Source organism: Mauremys reevesii, linkage group 15 (assembly GCF_016161935.1).
Source record: "Mauremys reevesii isolate NIE-2019 linkage group 15, ASM1616193v1, whole genome shotgun sequence".
Lineage (NCBI taxonomy): Eukaryota > Metazoa > Chordata > Testudines > Geoemydidae > Mauremys > Mauremys reevesii.
The window spans coordinates 14,334,191-14,356,598 of record NC_052637.1 but is presented as its reverse complement, the minus strand read 5'-3'; the positions used below and the strand labels follow the sequence as shown (position 1 = coordinate 14,356,598).

General features: G+C 52.4%; 1 protein-coding gene and 1 long non-coding RNA gene across 7 annotated transcripts; one reads left to right on the top strand and one right to left on the bottom strand.

Annotated features, from left to right (window-relative positions):
* Positions 1-7,289, bottom strand: LOC120383029 (zinc finger protein 3 homolog). Of its 4 annotated transcripts, XM_039500654.1 has the most exons (4): positions 7,073-7,108; positions 4,258-4,346; positions 1,592-1,705; positions 1-1,250 (listed from the first exon to the last, which is right to left on the bottom strand). In XM_039500654.1, the coding sequence occupies exons 3-4, from the start codon at positions 1,611-1,613 to the stop codon at positions 223-225; spliced, it is 1,050 nt and encodes a 349-aa protein (XP_039356588.1). In that variant the 5' UTR covers positions 1,614-1,705; positions 4,258-4,346; positions 7,073-7,108; the 3' UTR covers positions 1-222. The 4 variants fall into 4 exon arrangements, with proteins under 4 accessions (XP_039356588.1, XP_039356589.1, XP_039356590.1 ...); XM_039500655.1 differs by lacking the exon at positions 1,592-1,705 and having other exon boundaries at positions 7,073-7,110; XM_039500656.1 differs by lacking the exon at positions 1,592-1,705 and having other exon boundaries at positions 1-1,253.
* On the top strand, positions 7,163-13,792 carry LOC120383039. 3 transcript variants are annotated; one of them, XR_005588336.1, is made up of 5 exons: positions 7,163-7,272; positions 8,790-8,873; positions 10,202-10,327; positions 11,151-11,255; positions 12,406-13,792. It is a non-coding gene; the product is annotated as an uncharacterized LOC120383039 (long non-coding RNA). The 3 variants fall into 3 exon arrangements; XR_005588334.1 differs by lacking the exon at positions 7,163-7,272 and adding an exon at positions 7,294-7,623; XR_005588335.1 differs by lacking the exon at positions 7,163-7,272 and adding an exon at positions 7,294-7,658.
* Positions 13,793-22,408: the final 8,616 nt, after the last annotated feature.

Genomic DNA, 22,408 nt, shown 5'->3' with positions numbered 1-22,408 from the left:
CCCTGGCAGGCGGCGAAGCTCTGAGTTTTCACAGGGTGGCATTGAGTCCAGGGTATATAGGCAGTACCCAGAATTGTAGAGGCTGGCATGGGGCTCCAGAGTTAGGCAGAATCCCCATGGGCCAGATGATTTGGGTCGGTCTTGCCTGGTTAAACACGAGATCAACACACATAACACCCAAGATGGCAACTGACAAATGTAAGTTATCTCCTTTGGTCTGTTCTAATAGACTCTAGTGTGGAGTCTCTGATGCGTTACAAGATTTGAGCTGGTGCTAAAACATTTTCCACATTCGCCGCATCTATACGGCTTTTCTCCCGTGTGGATTCTCTGGTGTTTAATCAGATTTGATCTTTGGCTGAAGCTCTTGTCGCAGCTGGGGCATTTATAAGGCTTTTCTCCTGTATGGATTCTCTGATGCCTGATCAGAGCTGAGCTTTGTGTGTAGCTTCTCCCACAGTCCAGGCATTTATAAGGCCTCTCTCCTGTGTGCAGTCTCTGGTGTCGGATAAGGTCCGAGTTTACACCGAAGCTTTTTCCGCACTCGGGACACGTATAGGATCGCTCGCCCGTGTGCAGTCTCTGGTGCCTAATGAGGGCGGTGCTCACAGTGAAGCTTTTTGCGCATTCGGGGCACTTGTAGGGTTTTTCTGCCATGTGGGTTCTCCGATGCTTAACCAAGGCTGAGCTCTGGATGTAGCTTTTCCCGCACTCGGGACACTGATAGGGTCGCTCTCCCGTGTGGATCCTCTGGTGTATAGTGAGCTGTGAGCTCACGATGAAGTTTTTCCCACAGTCGGGGCACGTATAAGGTTTCTCCCCCGTGTGGAGTCTCCGGTGTGCGATGAGGTTGGAGCTCACATTGAAGCTTTCCCCGCAGTCGAAGCACTTGTAGGGCCTCTCCCCGGTGTGGATCCGCCAATGGGTGATAAGGTTGGAGCTCCGTTTGAAGCTCTTCCCGCACTCCGTGCACGTGTGTCTTCTCTCCCCCTTGGAGTTTCTCGGCTGGGCCGGGGTTTCCTTGAGGCCCTTGCAAGCTCCCACACCATTGTTGGATTTGCCACCTTTCTCCGATGGAGGATTTCCCTGCTGCCTCTTTGGCCTGTGCTGAATCCCACAGCCTTCTCCCCGCTCGGGGTCCTGGGAGACAAGCCCTTCAGCTCTTCCTGATAACATCCCATGGGGTTCTGCTTGCTCAGGACCATCCTGCAGAGGATTTCTCTCCTGGTTCTCACTCACCATCCCATCACCTGCTGGGATAGAGAATCCAGACATGAGTCCTTCCCGGCACTGGGGAGAAAGGAAAGCTCAGAAAGGGAATAGAAAATCAGGAGGGCTGGGGAAATGAAACACAATAACTTCTGGGGTGGTTGAGAAAAAAAAGGGACCCGATTTAGACACTAAGAAGAGAGGTCAGTGGGGTGCTATTGCCAGATGTCAGTCGGGATTGGTGGAAGCCATGAGGGATGTCTGCCCTGAGGGTATGACAAATGCTGGGCGTAAGAGATGGTTGCAGAACTGGGAGAGCTCACGAGGTCTTTGAGCAAAACTCAGCTGATAGTTCCCTATGTCCATTTCACTGGTTCCCCACCTGTGCAGGTACCTCTCGACATCTCCCTCTCTGCAGAGCCCTGGAGATCTGGGACCCACAGTTCTTCCCCTCTTTCGAACCAGACGATCCTGTCAGATTTGAGAAGGAGAAATCCTGCCCAGGAAGTGAAATCAGGCAAGATCAGGATGCATTATATATTTGTAAAATATCAGTCACAAAGAACATTCCCTGATTTTAACCAGCCCCCATGCTGTGCTAGGAGTGTGTGAAATGTGAAAGTAGGGGAACGTGGTCACTGACCCCCACCCTCATGGGAGAAGCAGATGTCTGCGTGGGGAGATACTGCACCTCAGTGGGAGTTTCTAGGGGACATGCTAACTCAGACCCAGCTCTGATATTAAGTCCCTGCCTATTTCTAAACCTGCAGAGGCCAGGGCCGACCCCACAGATGGAGCTAGTCCCAGAAAGGGAGGGGAATTGGGGTTCTGTGTGAGAGAGTGAATACAGACAGGAGAAGATGAAGCTTCTGTCCCCGTGTAAATTATGGGGGATGGATATGAAGTAGGGTCTCCCTTAGGTTTCTGACTCCCCTGGCCCATGGGAAAAGGTTTAGAGCTGAAAGTCTCTCTCTCACCAGGCCAGGGGACTACGGGGCCCAAACCTGTACAGCCTAAGAGACCAGGAAAGGACCTGAGCAGAAGCCAAATTGGGCACATCACAGACCCTACAGTTTCTAACAATCAATACTCTTGGGGGAATTCTGCACAAAAAATAAAATAAAAATTCTGCACACAATATTTGAAAATTTTGCAAAATTCTGCATATTTTATTTGTCAAAATAACACAATATAATCATGCCAGTTACAATTATTTTGGTAATTTATTTCAAAATATCTGTCAGCAAGTATGTCTGTAACAATACAGATTAAAAAAAAAAGATTCTGGTTTTTATATATTACAAATAGATTCCTTATGAGGCATATTAATACAGAACTTAGTGTAATTCATTTAAATTGCAATACAGAACTGTATTTTCTGCACCTGTCAGAAGCAGTGCAAAGGCTTAGGGGATTCAGGGGTAACAGAAGAGCTGAGGGAGAGGGAAGGAGCCTAGGAGTGAACCTGGAGGGTGTTGGGTGTGGGTATGTGGTTTTTCTTTGCGGAGGGGAGGGGGGGAGAAATGTTATGGTGTTGGGAAGCCTCCCACATGCAGACCCTCGCTGACCCCAACCCTTCCCATTCAGCTAGGCATGTCCCTGCACCTCTCATCCCTATGGGTCTCTGCAGCCCCCCCCCCCGTCCCCAGGCTCAACACTGTCACCCCACTAGCTCCTGAGCCCATGCACCAGTCTGTCCCATTCTGAACCCCAGTCTGTGATCCCCCAGCATCCCTGTGTGCCCCTCTCTGTTCTGACCTGGATCCGCGAGCAGGGTGCTGTGATAAACTCTACTCCTGGGCAGGGGCGGCTCTAGGAATCCGGCCGCCCCAAGCACGGCGGCATGCCGCAGGGGGCGCGCTGCCGGTCACCGGTCCCGCGGCTCCGGGGGACCTCTTGCAGACGTGCCTGCAGAGGGTCCGCTGGTCCCGCGGCTCCGGTGGACCTCCCGCAGGCACGACTGCGGAAGGTCCACCGGAGCCGCCTGCCACCCTGCCGGCAAATGCCGCCCCAAGCACGCGCTTGGCGTGCTGGGGTCTGGAGCTGGCCCTGCTCCTGGGAGAATTCTGCAGCACTGGGCACAGAATTACGTATTTTCCAGCATAAAATACGTTTTGCCTAAGAAGTGCTGCACTTTTACCTTTTGCCCACCAGAGGCCGCTGTGGTGCTGCTGTTCTAGCCTCTGGTGGGTAAAAGGCGGAACTGCAGCACTTCTTAGGCAAAACGTTTCTTATGCAGGAAAATACAAAATTATAGGAGACAGATGAATTCTGCATATCTGATACGCAGAATTCCCCCAGGGGTAAATCAAAACGACAGGAATCCCCTATCCAGCGAGGTCACCGTCTTGTAATTCTCTTGCATGACGTCCCTGTAGAGGGCTCTCTGAGCGGGGTCCAGCAGAGCCCCCTGCCCCTGGGTGAAATACACAGCCACCTCCTCGAAGGTCACCGGCATCTGAAACAGCCACAGTCACCCACTCGGTACCTGCTGCCCCAGCCACAATCCCACTATTCACAGGGGAGGGGGCCAATAAAATGGAAACTCTGGGAGAGTCAGAGCAGTCAGGAGGCTTCAGGGGGTGAGGAGAAAGCGAGAGCTCCTTGTGCTTCCCAGAAGACAGAGGGCAGCACCATCACATTTAATCACACACCTACTAGCTGATACAGGAGATGGAGGCACCAAACAGGGGACAGGGACAGAGCCCGGGTGGGAATCCCAATACGCTCCCCATTGCTAGCTGCTGAGTGTGAGGGGACAGGGCAGCTCCCCTGGGCCTCACTGCTGGGTGGCCCCTTCATATTTCATAGTAGCCTCTGGCTACTGGGCTCAAGCTTCCATGTGGAGAGGCTGACAAGTTTCCCCATTTCTCTTCAGGGGTTTGTTTACTGTTCCATAAATTGGGGGAATTCTGCCCCCTTCCAACGGGCCTGTTCCTATAAACCAGGACCCAGATCCAACAAGTCCCAGCAGGTTTCTCACACCCTGTCTCCCTCTCTTTCTCCTCTTGTGTCTCCTTCAGGACAGGCCCCTGAAAAATCCCCTACCTGAATCGGCTTCACTGCAGCCATTCCTCTACCCGGCCCCTCAGGAGAATGGGACAATCTGGAGCGAAATGTGGCTGTTATTCTGCAGCCTGTCAGGGCAAGAGGAATGATTGGGGTGACTGCAGAAGGAGTTTTAGTCCTTTTCACACCCCAATTCTCAACAGGCTGTTTCCCTGCAGAGAGACTCTGCCTGGTTGGGAAATCATTTGGTCACTTTATTACAGCCCAGACCCAGACTCTCCCAATAAGGATTAAACCCACTGAGACATTTTTAAACCCTGTGTATAGCAAAGGGACATTTCACAGCCTCCCCCCCCCACCCCCAAATTGTTAACACAGAGGTAGGGTGACTGACCCACCTTGTGTGCTTCCAGACCGTTGAACCAACTCTGTGTAAACCTCTGAAAACCAGGAATTAAAGAGTGCTGTGTTTTCATACTGGGGACGTTTACCCATCCCTGTGGAACTCTATGGGAACCCCATGGCTTATCACTAGGGCCCTACCAAATTCACAGCCATGAAAAACGCATCACGGAAAATGAAATCAGGTCTTCCCCCCATGAAATCCTGTCTTTTGTGTACTTTTACCCAGATTTCGTGGGGGGGGGGACGGGGGAGACCAGTATTTCTCAAATTGGGGGTCCTGACCCAAAAGGGAGTTGCAGGGGGATCCATAATGTTTTTTGTGGGGGTCATGGTATTGTCACCCTTATTTCTGCACTGTCTTCATAGAATCATAGAATCTCAGGGTTGGAAGGGACCTCAGGAGGTCATCTAGTCCAACCCCCTGCTCAAAGCAGGACCAAACCCAACTAAATCATCCCAGCCAGGGCTTTGTCAAGCCTGACCTTAAAAACCTCTAAGGAAGGAGATTCCACTACCTCCCTAGGTAACCCATTCCAGTTCTTCACCACTCTCCTAGTGAAAAAGTTTTTCCTAATGTCCAACCTAAACCTCCCCCTCTGCAACTTGAGACCATTACTCCTTGTTCTGTCATCTTCTACCACTGAGAACAGTCTAGATCCATCCTCTTTGGAACCCCCTTTCAGGTAGTTGAAAGCAGCTATCAAATCCCCCCTCATTCTTCTCTTCTGCAGACTAAACAATCCCAGTTCCCTCAGCCTCTCCTCATAAGTCATGTGCTCCAGCCCCCTAATCATTTTTGTTGCCCTCCGCTGGACTCTCTCCAATTTGTCCACATCCTTCTTGTAGTGTGGGGCCCAAAACTGGACACAGTACTCCAAATGAGGCCTCACCAGTGCTGAGTAGAGGGGAATGATCACATCCCTCGATCTGCTGGAAATGCAGATCAAATTCAGAACTGGGCAGCTGGAGAGCAGCAGCGATTGGTCGGGCACCCGGCTCTGAAGCCGCCTCACCAGCAGCAGCGCAGAAGTAAGGATAGCAGTACCGCACCACCCCCCTACAATAACCTTGTGACCTCCCCACAACTCCTTTTTGGGTCAGGACCCCTACAGTTACAACACTGTGAAATTTCAGATTTATATAGCTGATATGAAATTTACTATTTTAAATATCCTATGACCACAAAATTGACCAAAATGGACTGTGAATTTGGTAGGGCCCTACTTATCACTGGAAGCAGTAGCCGGCTCGGGGTGTGTGTGGAGGGGGGACACAACAGGACAGCAATGGGGCAGATGTGTAAATCAGGAATAACCCCCCCCCACACACACTCTCTCTCGCCGCTCCCTGTTATTGCCCTAATTGCACAGAGATGGCTAAATCTGCCACATTTCAAGCTGTCTCTCCCACACATCTTTTCCCTGCATCTCGGTCTTATTTTTCACCCACTCCCTGACAACTCCTCTGACAAAACAGGATACCCCACTGAGGCTTATTCATGGTCCCCCTGAAGTGGCTCTCTCCTGCAGTTTGGCTCTTGGTGCAGACAACCCCAAAATCATGAGCCAGACCCCCCAAAATCATGGCATTTGCTAAAAATAAAAATAACAAAAATTGCAGGTTCTGTTTGTGTGGATTTGGGCTTTTGAGTTTTACTCAAGTCATCAAGCTTTTTTCTGTGCAACCAGGAAGGCTAGAAGCTGAGTTTTAATGACACCCTAATGCCTGGACTAGAAGAACAGTGTTTGCCCTGAGATCTCCCAGACGCAGTTTAGAAAGGCAGCAGATCACTCTCCAAAAAGCGGGAGAAACACTGGACCAGACCAGTGGCTCTCACCCTTTCCAGATGACTGTCCCCCTTTCAGGAGGCTGGTTTGTCTTGTGTACCCCCAAATTTCACCTCATTTAAAAATGAGCTGCTTACAAAATCAGACCTAAAAATACAAGTGTCACCACATACTAGTACTGAAAAATTGCTTCCTTTCTCATTTTGTCTGTATGAAATTTTAACTTGTACTGACCTCACTCGGCTTTTTATGTAGCCTGTTGTAAAACTAGGCAAAGAGCTAGGTGAGTTGATCTACCCCCTGGAAGACTCTGCACACCCCCTGGAATACATACCCCCGGGGCTTTAAGAAAAGCACAAAATAACAAGAGACGGGGAAGGCCAGATCTGAGGCTGTGCAGAGTCACTTTCCTGCCCGGCCCCGGCCCTTCCCCCGGGTCTCGCCCCTCACCTGCAGGCTCCGGCTCAGGGGCTGGTGGCGGCAGAGCCCGGGGCTGCCCCAGGGGCTGGTTCCAAGCACTGGAGAAAGTCCCCCCGGCTGGGCACAGAGCGGGGTTAATGCAGGTCTCCCCCCACCCCGCACAGACCCCACGCAGCAGCTGCTCAGCCCGGGCTCCCAGACCACAACGGAGGCAGCAGCATCAGGCTTTAGCACTAACTCACATGCAGGATCCCCCAGGGCTCCGATTCCGCTTCCTTTCCTCCAGCACCTGCTGCCTCCCTCCCTGCGGCAGCTGCTGGAGCCCAACTGGGTTAGCCCCTTCCTGTGCCCTTCAATACCGAGTCGGGTAGCAACACTCACAGGGACTGTGTCAGGCTGGAAGGAGCCGCCTTGTTCCCACAGAGCCGGGAAGAGAACCCAGGTGTCCGGACTCCCTGCCCATCCCCCAGATCTTCTCAGCCTGGAGGGGTTTGGGTTTGGTTTTCACTACAGCTGGATCCACCCACACCTTGGCGAGGCCCCAGGCACCAACCAGTCCCCGGCAAGGAGACACACACCCCCTCCCCCCATGTCCCATGGCAAAATCTTCCCCTGAGCCCTGGCAGCTCAAACCCAGCGGCTGCCCCATGGCGCGGGCAGGGAGCGCTCCACGCAGGGCGCTGCTCCCCGGGCCCCAGCGCTGGAGGAAGCGGAGCAGCGCCAGTGCTGCCCGCGGTGCCAGGAGCCCATCCCCCGGAGCCTGCTGCAGCTCTGGGGGCAGCTGGGGAGCACGGTGGGGACCTCCAGGGGTCTGCGGATCTCCAAGGGGTTTGTGCGGAGCTCGAATGCTGTTGGAGGGGGGGCGTGTTCAGGAGTGGGGGGTTGGAGCTAGGTGGTGCGAGGAGGGTGCTTGTCACTGGGGTGTGTGAGGAATTGGAGCTAGAGAGTTAGGGGGTGTCACGGGGGAGGTTGGGAGCTGGTTGTTGGGAGGCACTGTTTGTAACTGGGGTGGGGGGAAGGGAGCTGGGGTATGGAGATGGTGTGGGGGGGATGTCTGGAGCTGGGATGTTTCAGGTTAGGGGGTGTTGGTGACTAGGTGCACCACCTCTCAGGTACAAAACCCAGGACACCTGGGATAGGGTGACCAGATATCCCGATTTTATAGGGACAGTTCCAATATTTGGGTCTTTTTCTTATATAGGCTCCTATTACCTCCCACCCCCATCCCGATTATTCACACTTGCTGTCTAGTCACCCTAATCTGGGATGATGCAGAGCCCACACAGCTGGCCAGCAGGCGGTGTGGAATGAGCACCCTCACAGATTTCCTGGGAGTGCAGCTTCAAAAAAAAAAATAGAAGAAAGGATCATCTGGGGAAAATCTGGGCAGGTGGCAAGCCCGGTGTTTGAGGGGACCAGGGCTTTGTGATGGGGGGGATATTTGGAGCTGGGATTTGTGCCAGACACTGATTCTAATTTGGGGAGGAGAGGTCTGATAGTGGGGGGAGCAGGCAGCTGGTATGTGGGAGCTGGTTCATGGGGCAGTGGTTGGAACTGGGGTGTTGGTTGGTGGCTGTGTTTAGAACTGGTCTGCGGGGAGATGTTCGGAGATGGGGTGAGTTTGGGGGGTGGGAAAGGGTTTGGAATGAAGGCTATTTGGGAGGGGATGATGGGAGCTGGTGGTTTGGGGCTGCATCACTCCCCCCACTTGAGCTGCCACTGTTTTTCTCTGTGGAAAATCTGCTGGCCCATGGCCTTGCCCCTCTGACATCTGCCTCACTGTAGCTGCTGAACCCACAAGCCCGAGGGTCTCCTCCTGCCCTGGGATCTGTGTGAGCGAGTGCTGGGGATGCTGAACCAGCATCTTCAGGGCAGGACTGGGCCCTGAAATCTGGCATCTGGGAAGCCATTGGCAGCAATTTGTAAAAAAGCACCTTCTTTGCCCCCTCTGCCTTCTAGATGTCACAAGCGTGTCTGACCTGTCTGAGGAAAGAGAGAGAAGAAAGCAAAACTTATAGGGAGAGGAAAAGCAAAGAGCCACTGGTAGGTACCCGCAGCCTCCCACTCAAATTTATCTGGGATCAGTTTGCCCTGAGTTACAGTAAAAGGAAACTTGGAAATGGCAGAGATGCTTAATGACGTCTTTGTTTCGGTCTTCACTGAGAAGTCTGAAGAAATGCCTAACATAGTGAATGCTAATGGGAAGGGGGTAGGTTTAGAAGATAAAATAAAAAAAGAACAAGTTAAAAATCACTTAGAAAAGTTAGATGCCTGCAAGTCACCAGGGCCTGATGAAATGCATCCTAGAATACTCAGGGAGCTAATAGAGGAGGTATCTGAGCCTCTAGCTATTATCTTTGTAAAATCATGGGAGACAGGAGAGATTCCAGGAGACTGGAAAAGGGCAAATATAGTGCCCATCTATAAAAAGGGAAATAAAAACAACCCAGGAAACTACAGACCAGTTAAGTTTAACTTCTGTGCCAGGGAAGATAATTGAGCAAGTAATTAAGGAAATCATCTGCAAACACTTGGAAGGTGGTAAGGTGATAGGGAATAGCCAGCATAGATTTGTAAAGAACAAATAATGTTAAACCAATCTGATCGCTTTCTTTGATAGGATAATGAGTCTTGTGGATAAAGGAGAAGTGGTGGATGTGATATACCTATGAACTCTGTCTGTGTGCCAAGCTCATCGAGCGTATTGTTCTCAGGGTTGCTGCAGACTGCCGCATGTCCTGCTGCCTCTTGTGGGGCGGTTCTTCTGGCTTTTCCTTCATCTCCAATAAGTCACGTTAGAAAAGAAAGTCTGTGGCCACCCCTTTGTTCAGCAAACCGTTTCCCTTCACCCACTTCTGGGCCATATGCTTGGGCCCCTTTTGCCAAGGTGGATCCTAAATATATTATTGCCTTCGGTGAGCGATATTTTGGTTCTCCAATCCACCCCTCCCCCCAATAATTTGTACTCAAAAAAGCAGATTCTGTCTCACAAGCACTGATCTAGCCAGCCCCATCTCTTCCTGCACCCCACTCTGTGATGCTGGGCTCCTGGAAAATACACAGTCGGAGGGAACTCGACCAAATTGTGGTGGCCAATGTATGTGCCTTTCGCAGTAGATAGTGCAGATCTTCATTGTATGATTGTCCTTGCCTTCCTCATGGGCTTTGACTCCCAGCTGAAATAGTTAATAGTGTGGCCATTTAATGTGTCCACCTCAGACTCTGAGATCAACGTGCCATTTGGGATGAGTGGGGTAGTTCATGCATCTCAGAGCTCCTGTGTCGGGCTGGGTGCCAACATGGGCACTGATAATGGCGCCAGTTAAATTTTTCACCTTTTTTACCTTTTTTCTTTGCCCTTGTTGTTCCAGGGGCTGGTGACCTTTGAGGAGGTGGCTGTGTATTTCACACGGGGCAGGGGGCTCTGCTGGACCCCGGTCAGAGAGCCCTCTACAGGGACGTCATGCAGGAGAATTACAAGACAGTGACCTCACTATGTAAGGATCCCTGTCCCCTCTGTGACTAGCCGCTGTGGAGTCTCTGGAGTGCCAGAATCCACTTCTGCTCAGGGTTCTTCCCTGGTCTCCAGGGTTTAAGTGAAAGTGTGTGTGGGGCGGGGGGGTGTCACATTTTCCCATCCTCTCCTCTAGGCCCAGAAGGATCTCTCCTTTCTCCCTCTCCCTCTCCTGGGTTTGTGGGAGCCTCCCTCTCTTTTTCTTGCTGCATCCCATCATGTCATGATGATGAAACATAGCATCACCCCGTAATGTCATGATCTGTGACAACAGGCACCCAAATCAGTGACTTCTCCCTATCTACGCTGATCTTCTTCAACTGCTGTTGGTGCCTTAGATTTAAGGGTGGGGGGAGTATCAACCCTTCATTCCCCAGAACCCTTGTGAGAGATACTCACTCCCCACACCCTCTTCCCAGGAAATTCAGAAACTCTGCAGGGAGTCTAATCCCGCCCCCTAGGAGGCAGAAGGGCTGCATAGAATTTTGCATTCACACAGAATCCCTGGTCCCCTCCTGCCTGGACCATAGAGAGGCCTCTGGAGGTTTAGAACCAGGCAAAGGGCTTAGCACCAAGACTGTGTCAGCCCATGTCTGAAGATCCCTGAATCCCCTACAAGAGGAACAACACTCGCCCCTACATGCAAACGTTTCTCACCCCATGTATTACCACCTTCCCATGTATTCCCCTCCCCTCCCCCCCAACACAGAAGGAGGCTGAATCAAAATAATAGCGCATTCTACATAGGGGATATTATCAGAGATGTAATTCCCCCTGATCGTACATCTTTTCTTTCCGCTGAGCAGGGCATCTGATTTCTAAGCCCAACATGATGTCCCAGCAGGAGCGAGGGGAAGACCCGGGCCTCCAGAACTCAGAGAAAAGGGAGAGTCCAGGGGGCACCTGCACAGGTGAGGAATTGGTTAAAATGACCCTGTCAAGGTTTCTTTCCCCACTTTGAACTTTAGAGTACAAATGTGGGGACCTGCATGAACACTTCTAAGCTTAATTCCTAGCTTAGAACTGGTAACGCTGCCACCAGCCAGAAATCAGTGTCTGGCACACTCCCTGTCCCCTCAAAACCTTCCCTGGGGAACACAGATCCAAACCCCTTGGATCTTAAAACAAGGAGAAATTAACCATCCCCCCTCACCAATCCCTGGTGAGTTCAGACCCAATCCCCTTGGATCTTAAAACGAAGAAAAATCAATCAGGTTCTTAAAAAAGAAAGCTTTTAATTAAAGGAAGAAAAGGTAAAAATGATCTCTGTAAAATCAGGATGGAAAATGCTTTACAGGGTACTTAGATCCATATAGCCCAGAGGAAACCCCCTCTAGCTTCAGGTTCAAAGTTACAGCAAACAGAGGTAAAAATCCTTCCAGCAAAAAGAAACATTTACAAGTTGAGAAAACAAAAATAAGACTAGCACGCCTTGCCTGGCTGTTACTTACAAGTTTTAAACATGAGAGACTGATTCATAAAGATTTGGAGAGCCTGGATTGATGTCTGGTCCCTCTCAGTCCCAAGAACGAACAACCCCCAAACAAAGAGCACAAACAAAAGACTTCCCTCCACCAAGATTTGAAAGTATCTTGTCCCCTTATTGGTCCTCTGGTCAGGTGTCAGCCAAGTCTACTGAGCTTCTTAACCCTTTACAGGTAAAAGAGACGTTAACCCTTAACTATCTGTTTATGACAGACCCATTGACACAGGAAGTAAAAAGTTGGGATTCCCCCAAAGGCCTCCTGAGCTCCCCCCAGTTCTACCTCATTTCACCCAGGTCAGAGCTGTCCCCACCGGTGTCGTATCCTCACATCAGATGTTACTCATGGCTTCCTGCCCCGGCTGACTGACACCTGGCCATAGCTCCCTTCCCCCTGAGTGTTCAGATGGATGCAGAGGCAGAACTGGTCCTTTCCCTTCACCCAGAGGAGAGAGAGGAGATCTGCTTCTGATTTTTGTATGTGAACAGTTGGTTTTGTTTTGAGGTTTGCCCTTCTCTGAGATCCCGTCTCCCTGGCACAGGGAATGACTCGTGTTTGGGGTTTTTTTCTATCCCAGCAAGTGACTTGACAGTGGCTGAGAACAAGGAGGAGAATTCTCAGCAGGAGGGCCCTGAGCCAGTGGAGCTGCATGGGACAGTGTCAATAAAATCCAAGAGGAATGTGTCCCTAAGCCCTGAATGGGGGGAATTGCACAGGATGTCATCAGTAAAGACCCGAAGGGAACGCTTCACAGAGTTGTGAGCAGGAAAAAGTCTGTGAATCTCAGTGTGGATCAGAAAGGCTGCAAGGAAACCAGCTGGGGACAAATCAGGATAAACCCACTCATGGCGTGGGAGGTTTGAAGGAACTCAACAAAAGTGTAACCCAGCCGAGCAACCCTGTGGGAGGGAGACCCCACAGGTGCGCTGAGTGTGGGAAAAGCTTTAGTTGCAACTCATGCCTTTACGGGCACCGGAGAACCCACGGGGGCGAGAAGCCTTACAAGCAGGGCTTTGTAGTGGAGCCCAGAGCTGAAGCATGGAGCAGCTCCGGAGAAATGGAGCTGCAGGTTTTTGCCTGGAGCTGGAGCGGAGCCGGAGCACAGCTCCAAAGCCCTGCTTACAAGTGCCCCAACTGTGAGAAAAGATTCTGCAGCAGCTAGACCCTTGCCAGCCATCGCAGGCTGCACAGGGAGAGAAACCCTACGCCTGCTCTGAGTGCAGGAAGAGCTTTAGCTATAGCTTGTCTCTCGTGACGCACCGGCGAGTCCACACAGGCAAGACACCCTATTCCTGCCTGCGCTGCGGGAAGAGCTTCCAGCAGAGATCCAACCTCGCTGTGCATCAGATACTCCACTGTGTGAAAAGACCTTACAAATAAACAAACCCCTGCCCCATCCCCAGAGCATTTGCAGTTCTCAGGAATGTCAGGGGGCATTCAGTCGCTGGCTGCCTGTCTCTGGGGTCAGGAGACAGCAGAACCTACTCCAGCCTGATCGGTACCGTTCTCTGGCTCAGCAGGCAGAGGAGGAAAGACCCTGGTCAGTTCCACCTTCCTGCTGCAGCCCCAGCTTCTAAGTTCTTTGCTTCATGGCAGGGGAGAAAGATCCTCCCATCTGCTTTCTGTGCCTGGGATGGACTCCTCTCCTTTCCCTATCCCTGGAGAAGGATACGCCGGCCATGCCTCACTCCTGAGACCTGTGTCTAGCTTCCCCCAGCACCTGGGCTAGGATCCCCATTCACCTGAATTTGTTACCTGGGGGATGGACACCCTATAGACCTCTCAAAGCCCCCAGGGGACTGGCTGCTAGGCCTTGAGCTGTTTGGGCATCCCCTCCCCAAATGGTTATTTGTCTCACGGCCATCTGTTTTTGCTCATTTTCTCCTCTTTCATCTGTGAGAATTGCCAGATGGCTGAAATATGAAAAATTACCAATAATAAAACAAACGTGTGCTGAATCTCAGGCCCCTGGTTACAGCAGACTCAGCAGTTTCTTCTGGCACAGAAATCCTTGGGCCAAGAGGCAGAGGCGGGGTGAGGAAAGTTAGGTCCTGAGGCCTGCCCTGATGTGATGCGAAGGGAGGGTGTGGGGGAATGTGGTGATACAGGGCTGGGAAACCTGTAGGGGGTCTCACTGAAAGGTTGGGAGAGCTGAGAATGGCTAACTCACTGCACCAGTGATGGAGATGCAGGAAACCATATTGGGGCGGAGGGAGGGAGGGATGCTGTTCCTCAACAGGAAAGGTCTGCAAATGACAGCCCTGGCGGAGGAGTGGGTGCTGATCCCTGACTCCGGAGAGGAGTGTCAGCAGAGCTAAAACAGACCCTGGGGTACTCTCCCCCCAACCCCCACAAACCAGCTGGAACTGAAGCCAGGTGTGTCCCCTCATCACCAAGGCCACAGTGAGACAAAGTCCCAGACAGCTCACCCGATCTACTGCAGTGTCTTCTGTGGGGACAGACATCCCCTGAGGTATGAGGGGAAATGTGCACTCTGAGCTGGGACCAGAGGGGGATTAAAGTCTCTTGGGGCCCTGAGCTGAAGCAAGTGAGGGGCCCTGGCACCAGATCCATGGTCCCACCCCCATTCCACCCCGTCTGCCTGTGGCCCCCCCCACCCCACTTGTTTGCTCCTTTCTACCCACCTGTCCCCTGCTGCGGCCCCAAGACCTGAGAAGCTCTGTGCCCTCACCTCAGCCCCAGTCCCGCAGCAGGGAGTGAGAGCTCCTCCAGCCCCAGGGCCACGGTGGGGGGAGATTTTTGGGGGGGCTCCCGTTGGCCTGTGCGGTAATCTGTCACTGGCTGGGAGAACCATAGAAAGCAGAGAAAGCTGCTGTCTATGCCGAGTGGGATCCTCCTTTCCCCACATAGAAAGGTGAGGAATTGGGTAAGGGTCAATGTGGGCAGGGGATACTGGAGCTGTCTGGGGGGGGGGGGGTGTCTTGCATTTGTGCAAGTAACTCACCTACTTGTGCTTTCTCCCGATATCCCACTTCCCCGAGGTAAGTGGGGAAGTGGGATATCGGGAGAAAGCACAAGTAGGTGAGTGCAAGAGGGGAGAGCAGGACGATCAGTGAGTTATCTTACATGCCTATACACAAATGCAAGAAGCCTGGGGAACAAGCAGGGAGAATTAGAAGTCCTGGCACAGTCAAGGAATTATGATGTAATTGGAATAACAGAGACTTGGTGGGATGACTCACATGACTGGAGTACTGTCATGGATGGATATAAACTGTTCAGGAAGGATAGGCAGGGCAGAAAAGGTGGGGGAGTTGCGTTGTATGTAAGAGAGCAGTATGACTGCTCAGAGCTCCAGTATGAAACTGCAGAAAAACCTGAGAGTCTCTGGATTAAATTTAGAAGTATGAACAACAAGGGTAATGTTGTGGTGGGAGTCTGCTACAGACCACCAGACCAGGGGGATGCTAGATGCTAACAGAAGTTGCTAGATCACAGGCCCTGGTTCTCATGGGTGACTTTAATCACCCCAATATCTGCTGGGAGAGCAATACAGCAGTGCACAGACAATCCAGGAAGTTTCTGGAAAGTGTAGGGGACAATTTCCTGGTGCAAGTGCTGGAGGAACCAACTAGGGGGAAAGCTCTTTTTGACCTGCTGCCCACAAACAGGGAAGAAATAGTAGAGGAAGCAATAGTGGATGGGAACCTGGGAGGCAGTGACCATGAGATGGTCGAGTTCAGGATCCTGACACAAGGAAGAAAGGAGAGCAGTAAAACAGAGACCCTGGACTTCAGAAAAGCAGACTTCGACTCCCTCAGGGAACTGATGGGCAAGGTCCCCTGGGAGAATAACATGACGGGGAAAGGAGTCGAGGAAAGCTGGCTGTATTTTAAAGAATCCTTATTAAGGTTGCAGGAACAAACCATCCCGATGTGTAGGAAGAAAAGTAAATATGGCAGGCGACCAGCTTGGCTTAACAGTGAAATCCTTGCTCGTCTTAAACACAAAAAAACAGCTTACAAGAAGTGGAAGATTGGACAAATAACCAGGGAGGAGTATAAAAGTATTGCTCAGGCATGCAGGAGTGAAATTAGGAAGGCCAAATCACACTTGGAGTTGCAGCTAGCTGGAGATGATAGGAGTAACAAGAAGAAAGTCCAGGAAAGTGTGCCCCTTGCTGAATGAGGGAGGGAAACTAGTGACAGAGGATGTGGAGAAAGCTAGTGTACTCAATGCTTTTTTTGCCTCTGTCTTCACAGACAAGGTCAGCTCCCAGACAGCTGCACTCTGCAGCACGGTAAGGGGAGGAGGTGACCAGCTCTCTGTGGAGAAAGAAGTAGTTCGGGACTATTTAGAAAAGCTGGACGAGCACAAGTCCATGGGGCCGGATGCACTGCATCCGAGGGTGCTAAAGGAGTTGGCCCATGAGATTGCAGAGCCATTGGCCATTATCTTTGAAAAATCATGGCGATCGGGGGAGGTCCCGGATGACTGGAAAAAAGCTAATGTAGTGCCCATCTTTAAAAAAGGGAAGAAGGAAGATCCAGGGAACTACAGGCCAGTCAGTCTTACCTCAGTCCTGGAAAAATCATGGAACAGGTCCTCAAGGAATCAATTTTGAACCACTTAAAGGAGGGGAAAGTGATCAGGAACAGTCAGCATGGATTCACCAAGGGCAAGTCATGCCTGACTAACCTAATTGCCTTCTATGATGAGATAACCGACTCTGTGGATGAGGGGAAAGCAGTGGATGTGCTATTTCTGGACTTTAGCAAAGCTTTTCCCACAGTATTCTTGCCAGCAAGTTAAAGAAGTATGGGCTGAATGAATGGACGGTAAGGTGGATAAAAAACTGGCTAGATGGTCAACGGGTAGTGATAAATGGTTCCATGTCTAGTTGGCAGCCGGTATCAAGTGGAGTGCCCCAAGGGTCGGTGCTGGGGCTGGTTTTGTTCAATATCTTCATTAACGATCTGGAGGATGGTGTGGACTGCACCCTTAGCAAGTTTGCAGATGACACTAAACTGGGAGGAGTGGTTGATATGCTGGAGGGTAGGGATAGGATACAGAGGGACCTTGACAAATTAGAGGATTGGGCCAAAAGAAATATGATGAGGTTCAACAAGGACAAGTGCAGAGTCTTGCACTTAGGACGGCAGAATCCCATGCACTGCTACAGACTAGGGACCGAATGGCTGGGCAGCAGTTCTGCAGAAAAGGACCTAGGGATTACGGTGGACGAAAAGCTGAATATGAGTCAACAGTGTGCCCTTGTTGCCAAGAAGGCTAATGGCATTTTGAGTTGTATAAGTAGGGGCATTTCCAGCAGATCGAGGGATGTGATCATTCCCCTCTATTCAGCACTGGTGAGGCCTCATTTGGAGTACTGTGTCCAGTTTTGGGCCCCACACTACAAGAAGGATGTGGATAAATTGGAGAGAGTCCAGCGGAGGGCAACAAAAATGATTAGGGGGCTGGAGCACATGACTTATGAGGAGAGGCTGAGGGAACTGGGATTGTTTAGCCTGCAGAAGAGAAGAATGAGGGGGGATTTGATAGGGGTTCCAAAGAGGATGGATCTAGACTGTTCTCGGTGGTAGAAGATGACAGAACAAGGAGTAATGGTCTCAAGTTGCAGAGGGGGAGGTTTAGGTTGGACATTAGGAAAAACTTTTTCACTAGTAGGGTGGTGAGGAACTGGAATGCGTTACCTAGGGAGGTGGTGGAATCTCCTTCTTTAGAGGTCTTTAAGGTCAGGCTTGACAAAGCCCTGGCTGGGATGATTTAGTTGGGTTTGGTCCTGCTTTGAGCAGGGGGTTGGACTAGATGACCTCCTGAGGTCCCTTCCAACCCTGAGATTCTATGATACTCCCAGTGTCCTTACACTGCAGAGAGCTCCGAGGAGCTGAAGGCAGGCAGGGTTTTCCTGGGTGAGGCGAGTGTCTGAGGCCAGGATGGAGACATGGAGGAAGGGGAAAAGACAATACTGCCTGGGGCCTCATCTGGCCCCAATGACTTCTGCAACATGGGTCACTTGCAGGTTTAAACTAGTATAAATGATGGATTCTCTGTTATTTGAACTCTTTAAACCATGATTTGAGGATGTCAGTACCTCAGCCAGAGGTTAGGGGTCTATTATAGGTGTGAGTGAGGCTCTGTGGCCTGCAATACACAGGAGGTCAGAGTAGATGATCATGATGGGCCCTTCTGGCCTTAAAGTCTATGAGTGTGCAGGGCTGCAGGCTGTCTGGGTCAGTACTGGGAGGGGACAGTCTTGGACATGGGTGTCACTGTCAGGGACAGAGATTCCCTCTGGCCTGAGCTGGGATCGGGCAGATTATCAGGGGAGCCACGTTTTTACCCCCAGCATTGAGACTAGGACTGAAATAAGGGCGGAGCGTCCCGGAGAAGGTGCCAGTGAAAGTGAAGAGATGGGACCTGTCAGTCACATTGTAAAATGAGACCTCGCCCGCCTCATAGTCCAGGAAAATTCTCACCTGGCCGGGCCTGACACTCAAGGGGTCAAGTGGGAGGGACAGGCATTGTATTCTCCATCCCTCAGCCACATGGCCCAGTATCCAGTCCCTGGTGTGACAGTGACCAGCCCCTTCCTGCTCACAGATTCCCTACAAACCCCCAGTTCCCAGCCTGTCTTGTCTCCCACCTCCACCTCCCAGTAACACCTCCCACCCGCGAACCCCTCAGCGCCCAGGACACACACACAAGGTTCAAATCTCTCAGGCTTTTTGGGCAGATCCTGCCGTGTGTCTGTGCACCCAGTCAGACAAGCCAGAGGCTCTGGCAGGCGTAGATGTGCAGGTCCTAAGATGCACATCAGTGTGAGGTAGGAGTTGGGCTCTGGACTCAATGTATGGCCCATGCCCTGCCACCCCAAATGTGACTGCGTCAGGGATGGGGCACAATTTGACTCTGGAACTCCTCCCATACAGTGTTCTGTGCATCTGTCCCAACCCCCAGCCCGGGACACCGGACTGTGGGGAGCCAGGGGGTCATGGCCCCCTCACTTTTTAACGGCTGTAAGGGCAAGCCGGGAGGGGTGATGGAGCAGAGAGAAGGCAGAGTCTTGGGGGGACGAGCTGGCTTGGGAGCAGGGTCTCAGTGGAGAAGCAGGGGTGTGAGGCCAGAGGGCTTAGGGGGTATAAGCGGTGTAAGGGTGGGGCCTCGGGGGAATGGGCAGTGTGAGGGTGGCACCTTGGCAGGAGGGGCAGCATGGGGGGGCAGGCCTTGGGGGTGAGGCAGTGGGGTCACAGTTCAGGTGTTGTTGTCCCCTCCAATTTTAAGGACCTTCTGCCACTCCTGCCTCCAGCCCCTCCACACCCACTCTGGCGGCCAGAGTTGGTTCAGTGTGTGCGGGGGTGGGGGGAGGGAACAGACAGCAACAGCATCCGATGAAGCTGGCAGAGTTCCATCCTCTGAGGCTCACAAGGGAGGCCCCTCCCCAGAGCCTCCTACCCCAACCACATTCACTCCTGCCCCTGTTTTGGTAGTGGAGGGGACAGTGTGGCTGATATCATGAGGGAGTGATTCCTGAGTCCAGCACAGGCTGCAGGGGTATCCAATCCCCTCCCACGAGTCCCCACAGGAGCTGAGAGAGGCTGAAGCTGCCCAGAGACCCCATGGATGGGGGATTGTGTGTTTATTCTGCACAAATGGAACTCCCCTGCCTCCTGCCCCAGGGACTAAACAGGCAGGGAGGAAAAGCCCACTCTGTCCTGTGGGTTATGATGCTTTGCCTCTGTTTCCATCAGTGACTGATCTAAAATTAGGGACTAAACAGTTATTAACGGGGACGCAGGTTAATTTCCCTTTAATCCCAGTGACCAACCTCTGTCCCCGGCACACTCTCCCAACCTCAGATCAGAAAAGTGAGCGGTAGGAGGCACACAACAGGATCTGCCCAACAATCCTGAGAGATTTATTGGGGATTGATATATTGCGTCTCGTCTAGACATGATATATCGATCCCCGAACGCTCTCCTGTCGATTCCGGCAGATAGTCTGGACATACTCCTACATCCAGGTCATTAATGCAGATATTAAACGCCACTGTATACAGAACAGCCCCCTATGGAACCCCTCCCGAGACCTTCCTCCAATCTGCCATCATTCAATTAACAATTACCCTTTGCCTGCGATTGTTTAACCAATATCCACTCAATGGTAGTTCTGCCAAGCCTGCATTTCTCCAGCTTACTTATCAAAACGAGATGTGGGGCTGTGTCAGAAGCCTTGCTGAAGTCCAAATAAGTTAGGTCCACCACATTCCCCCATCCACCAAACCAGTTACTCTGTCAAAGAAGGAAATCAAGCTGGTTTGGCATGATTTGTTCTTAGTAAATCCATGCTGGCTCCCTGTGGTTATCCTTAGATGTGCGGGTCACCCCTTCATCCTCCAGGTATTCGCAAACTGAATGTTATACATTGCTCTATTACAGCGGTAGCCAAACTTACCGACCCGTCAAGCCCCATACAACAATCTTCACAAGTTCAAGAGCCAGGGCGTGACTGCCGAGGCTCAGGGCTTCAGCTTTGCGGATGGGGGGGCGGGGGTCTCAGGCCTCAGTGCCATGGGAGATGTCTGCCAGGGCTCGGGGCTGAAGCCCTGCTCCTGCTGAAGTCCCAAGCCCCAGCAGACGTGCCCTGTGGGACTGAAGCCCTGAGACCTCCCATCCCGCTAGGCAGAAGCCTGAAGTGACGCATATGGAGGGAGGCACACGGGGTCACATATCCCCCCTAAGATTTTTGCCAGGGTTTGCTGGCCCCACTTGGTTACATGGTGCTGCAGGACGCCCTCCCTGCACAGCAGCTGCTGGAGCTGTGGGAGCTGCGGCTGTGGGGAGAGTCAGTGGCAAACAGCTGGGAGCTGCAGGCATCGGGGAGCTAAAGCACCAACCCCTCCCTGCAGCTCCCAGGTGTTTGCTGCTGCCTCTCCACTGGAGCAAACACCTGGGAGTTGCAGGGAGGGCCTGCTGAGGGAAAGGGGGTGTGTGCTTGGGGGGCATGATGCAAGCTGTTGGCGGGGGGCAAACCTTTAAATTGTCCCCCCCATCTGTTTTCAGCAGCCACCAGTCGTCTCTGGTAGGCAGAGAATGGGGTTGGGGGGCTCCGCGTGCCGCACCTGAGCTGTAAAAGAGCCACATGGGGCTCACTAGCCGCAGTTTGGCCACCCCTGGCCAATAGCTTCCCAGGGATCAAAGTCAAAGTGACTGGTCTATAGTTCCCAGGCTCCTCCTTCCCAAATCCCCAGCTTGGCCGGGGACCCCAGGCAAGTTACTGCCCCATCTGTAACAGGGGAACAATGGCACTCACCTCCGTCGGCTTTGAGGCTCTGGATGAGTAGCCCTAGAGAAGAACTAGGTATTATCCCCAGCCACTCCAGGAGAGCTGTACCACTGTACGCTAGCAGAGGGTCTAGCCCTGTGTTTCTTCTCCTGCAACTTCCTAATTCCCCACGTAGCCCATCTCCCCCACAGGCAGGGCCGCCTCTAGGGGGGTGCGGGGCCTGGGACATAGAAACTCTGCACTTATCAGCCGGGGGGTGCTTCCCCAGGCTCTGCCCAGGCCCCGCCCCCACTCCCCCCCTTTCCTCAGGGCCCCACCCTGCCCTACTTCTTCCCACCCCCAACCAGGGCTGCCCAGAGGATTCAGGGGGGCTGGGGCCATGCAATTTTGGGGGCCCCTTCCAGACAAAAAAGTTGCAATACTATAGAATACTATATGCTCGTGGGGCCTGGGGCAAATTGCCCTGCCCCCCCAGGCAGTCCTGCCCCCAACCCTTCTCACCCTGCCTCTTCCCCACCCAGTTCTACCCCCTCCCCCAAGCATGCTGCACCCTCGCTCCTCTCCCCTCCCCACCAGCGCCAGATGTTGCAAAACAGGTGATCGGCGGCAGGCACTGAGAGGGAAGGAGAGGCGCTGATCGGGGAGGAGCTGAGGGGAGGGGGAGGTTGGTAGGGGGGCTCCTCTTCCCACCCACCCCGCCCGCCACTCACCTCCCTATTCACCTCCTCACTCCTCTCACCTCACTTCCCCGGCGGGTGCCCGCCTCCGCACGAAGTGCAGGGTCCCCCAAAGCACAGGGACCTGGGGGAGTTGCCCCGATTGGCCGTACTCTAGGGACAGCTCTGCTCGCATGCTGGTGGCTGGAAGTTGAAGCTAGACAAATTCAGATGGGAAATAAGCCCCCATTTTAACAGGGCGGGTAAGTCACCATCGGAACAATTTATCGAGGGTGACGGGGAGTCTCCAGCACTGAAAATCTTTAAATGAAGATTGAATGTTTTTTCTAAAAGTCAGGCTCTGGTTCAAACGGGCACCGTTCCAGGGAAGTCCTATGGCCTGTGTTACACAGGAGGTCAGTCCAGATGATCACAATGGTCCCTTCTGGCCTTGGAATCTAGGAATAATCTTCACCCACTGAGCACGTGCTCCCTAATTCCCCAGCACTCAAGAGGAGGGCTCTGTAATTCCCCCCTGCCCCCAGGGCTCTGTAATTCCCCCCATCACCCTGTATGCAGGGCTCCATAATCCCACCCCTCCCAGGCACGCAGGGCTCCAGACAAGCTCCACCAGCTTCTCGATAAAGCACAAGGAAG

Bases quoted from the DNA above. Each gene is read 5' to 3' on its own strand.
- LOC120383029 (XM_039500654.1), bottom strand. From the start codon at position 1,613: ATGTCGAGAGGTACCTGCACAG. The intron at 1,251-1,591 runs GTGGGGAACCAG...CTATCCCAGCAG, and splicing joins GTCGAGAGGTACCTGCACAG to GTGATGGGATGGTGAGTGAG.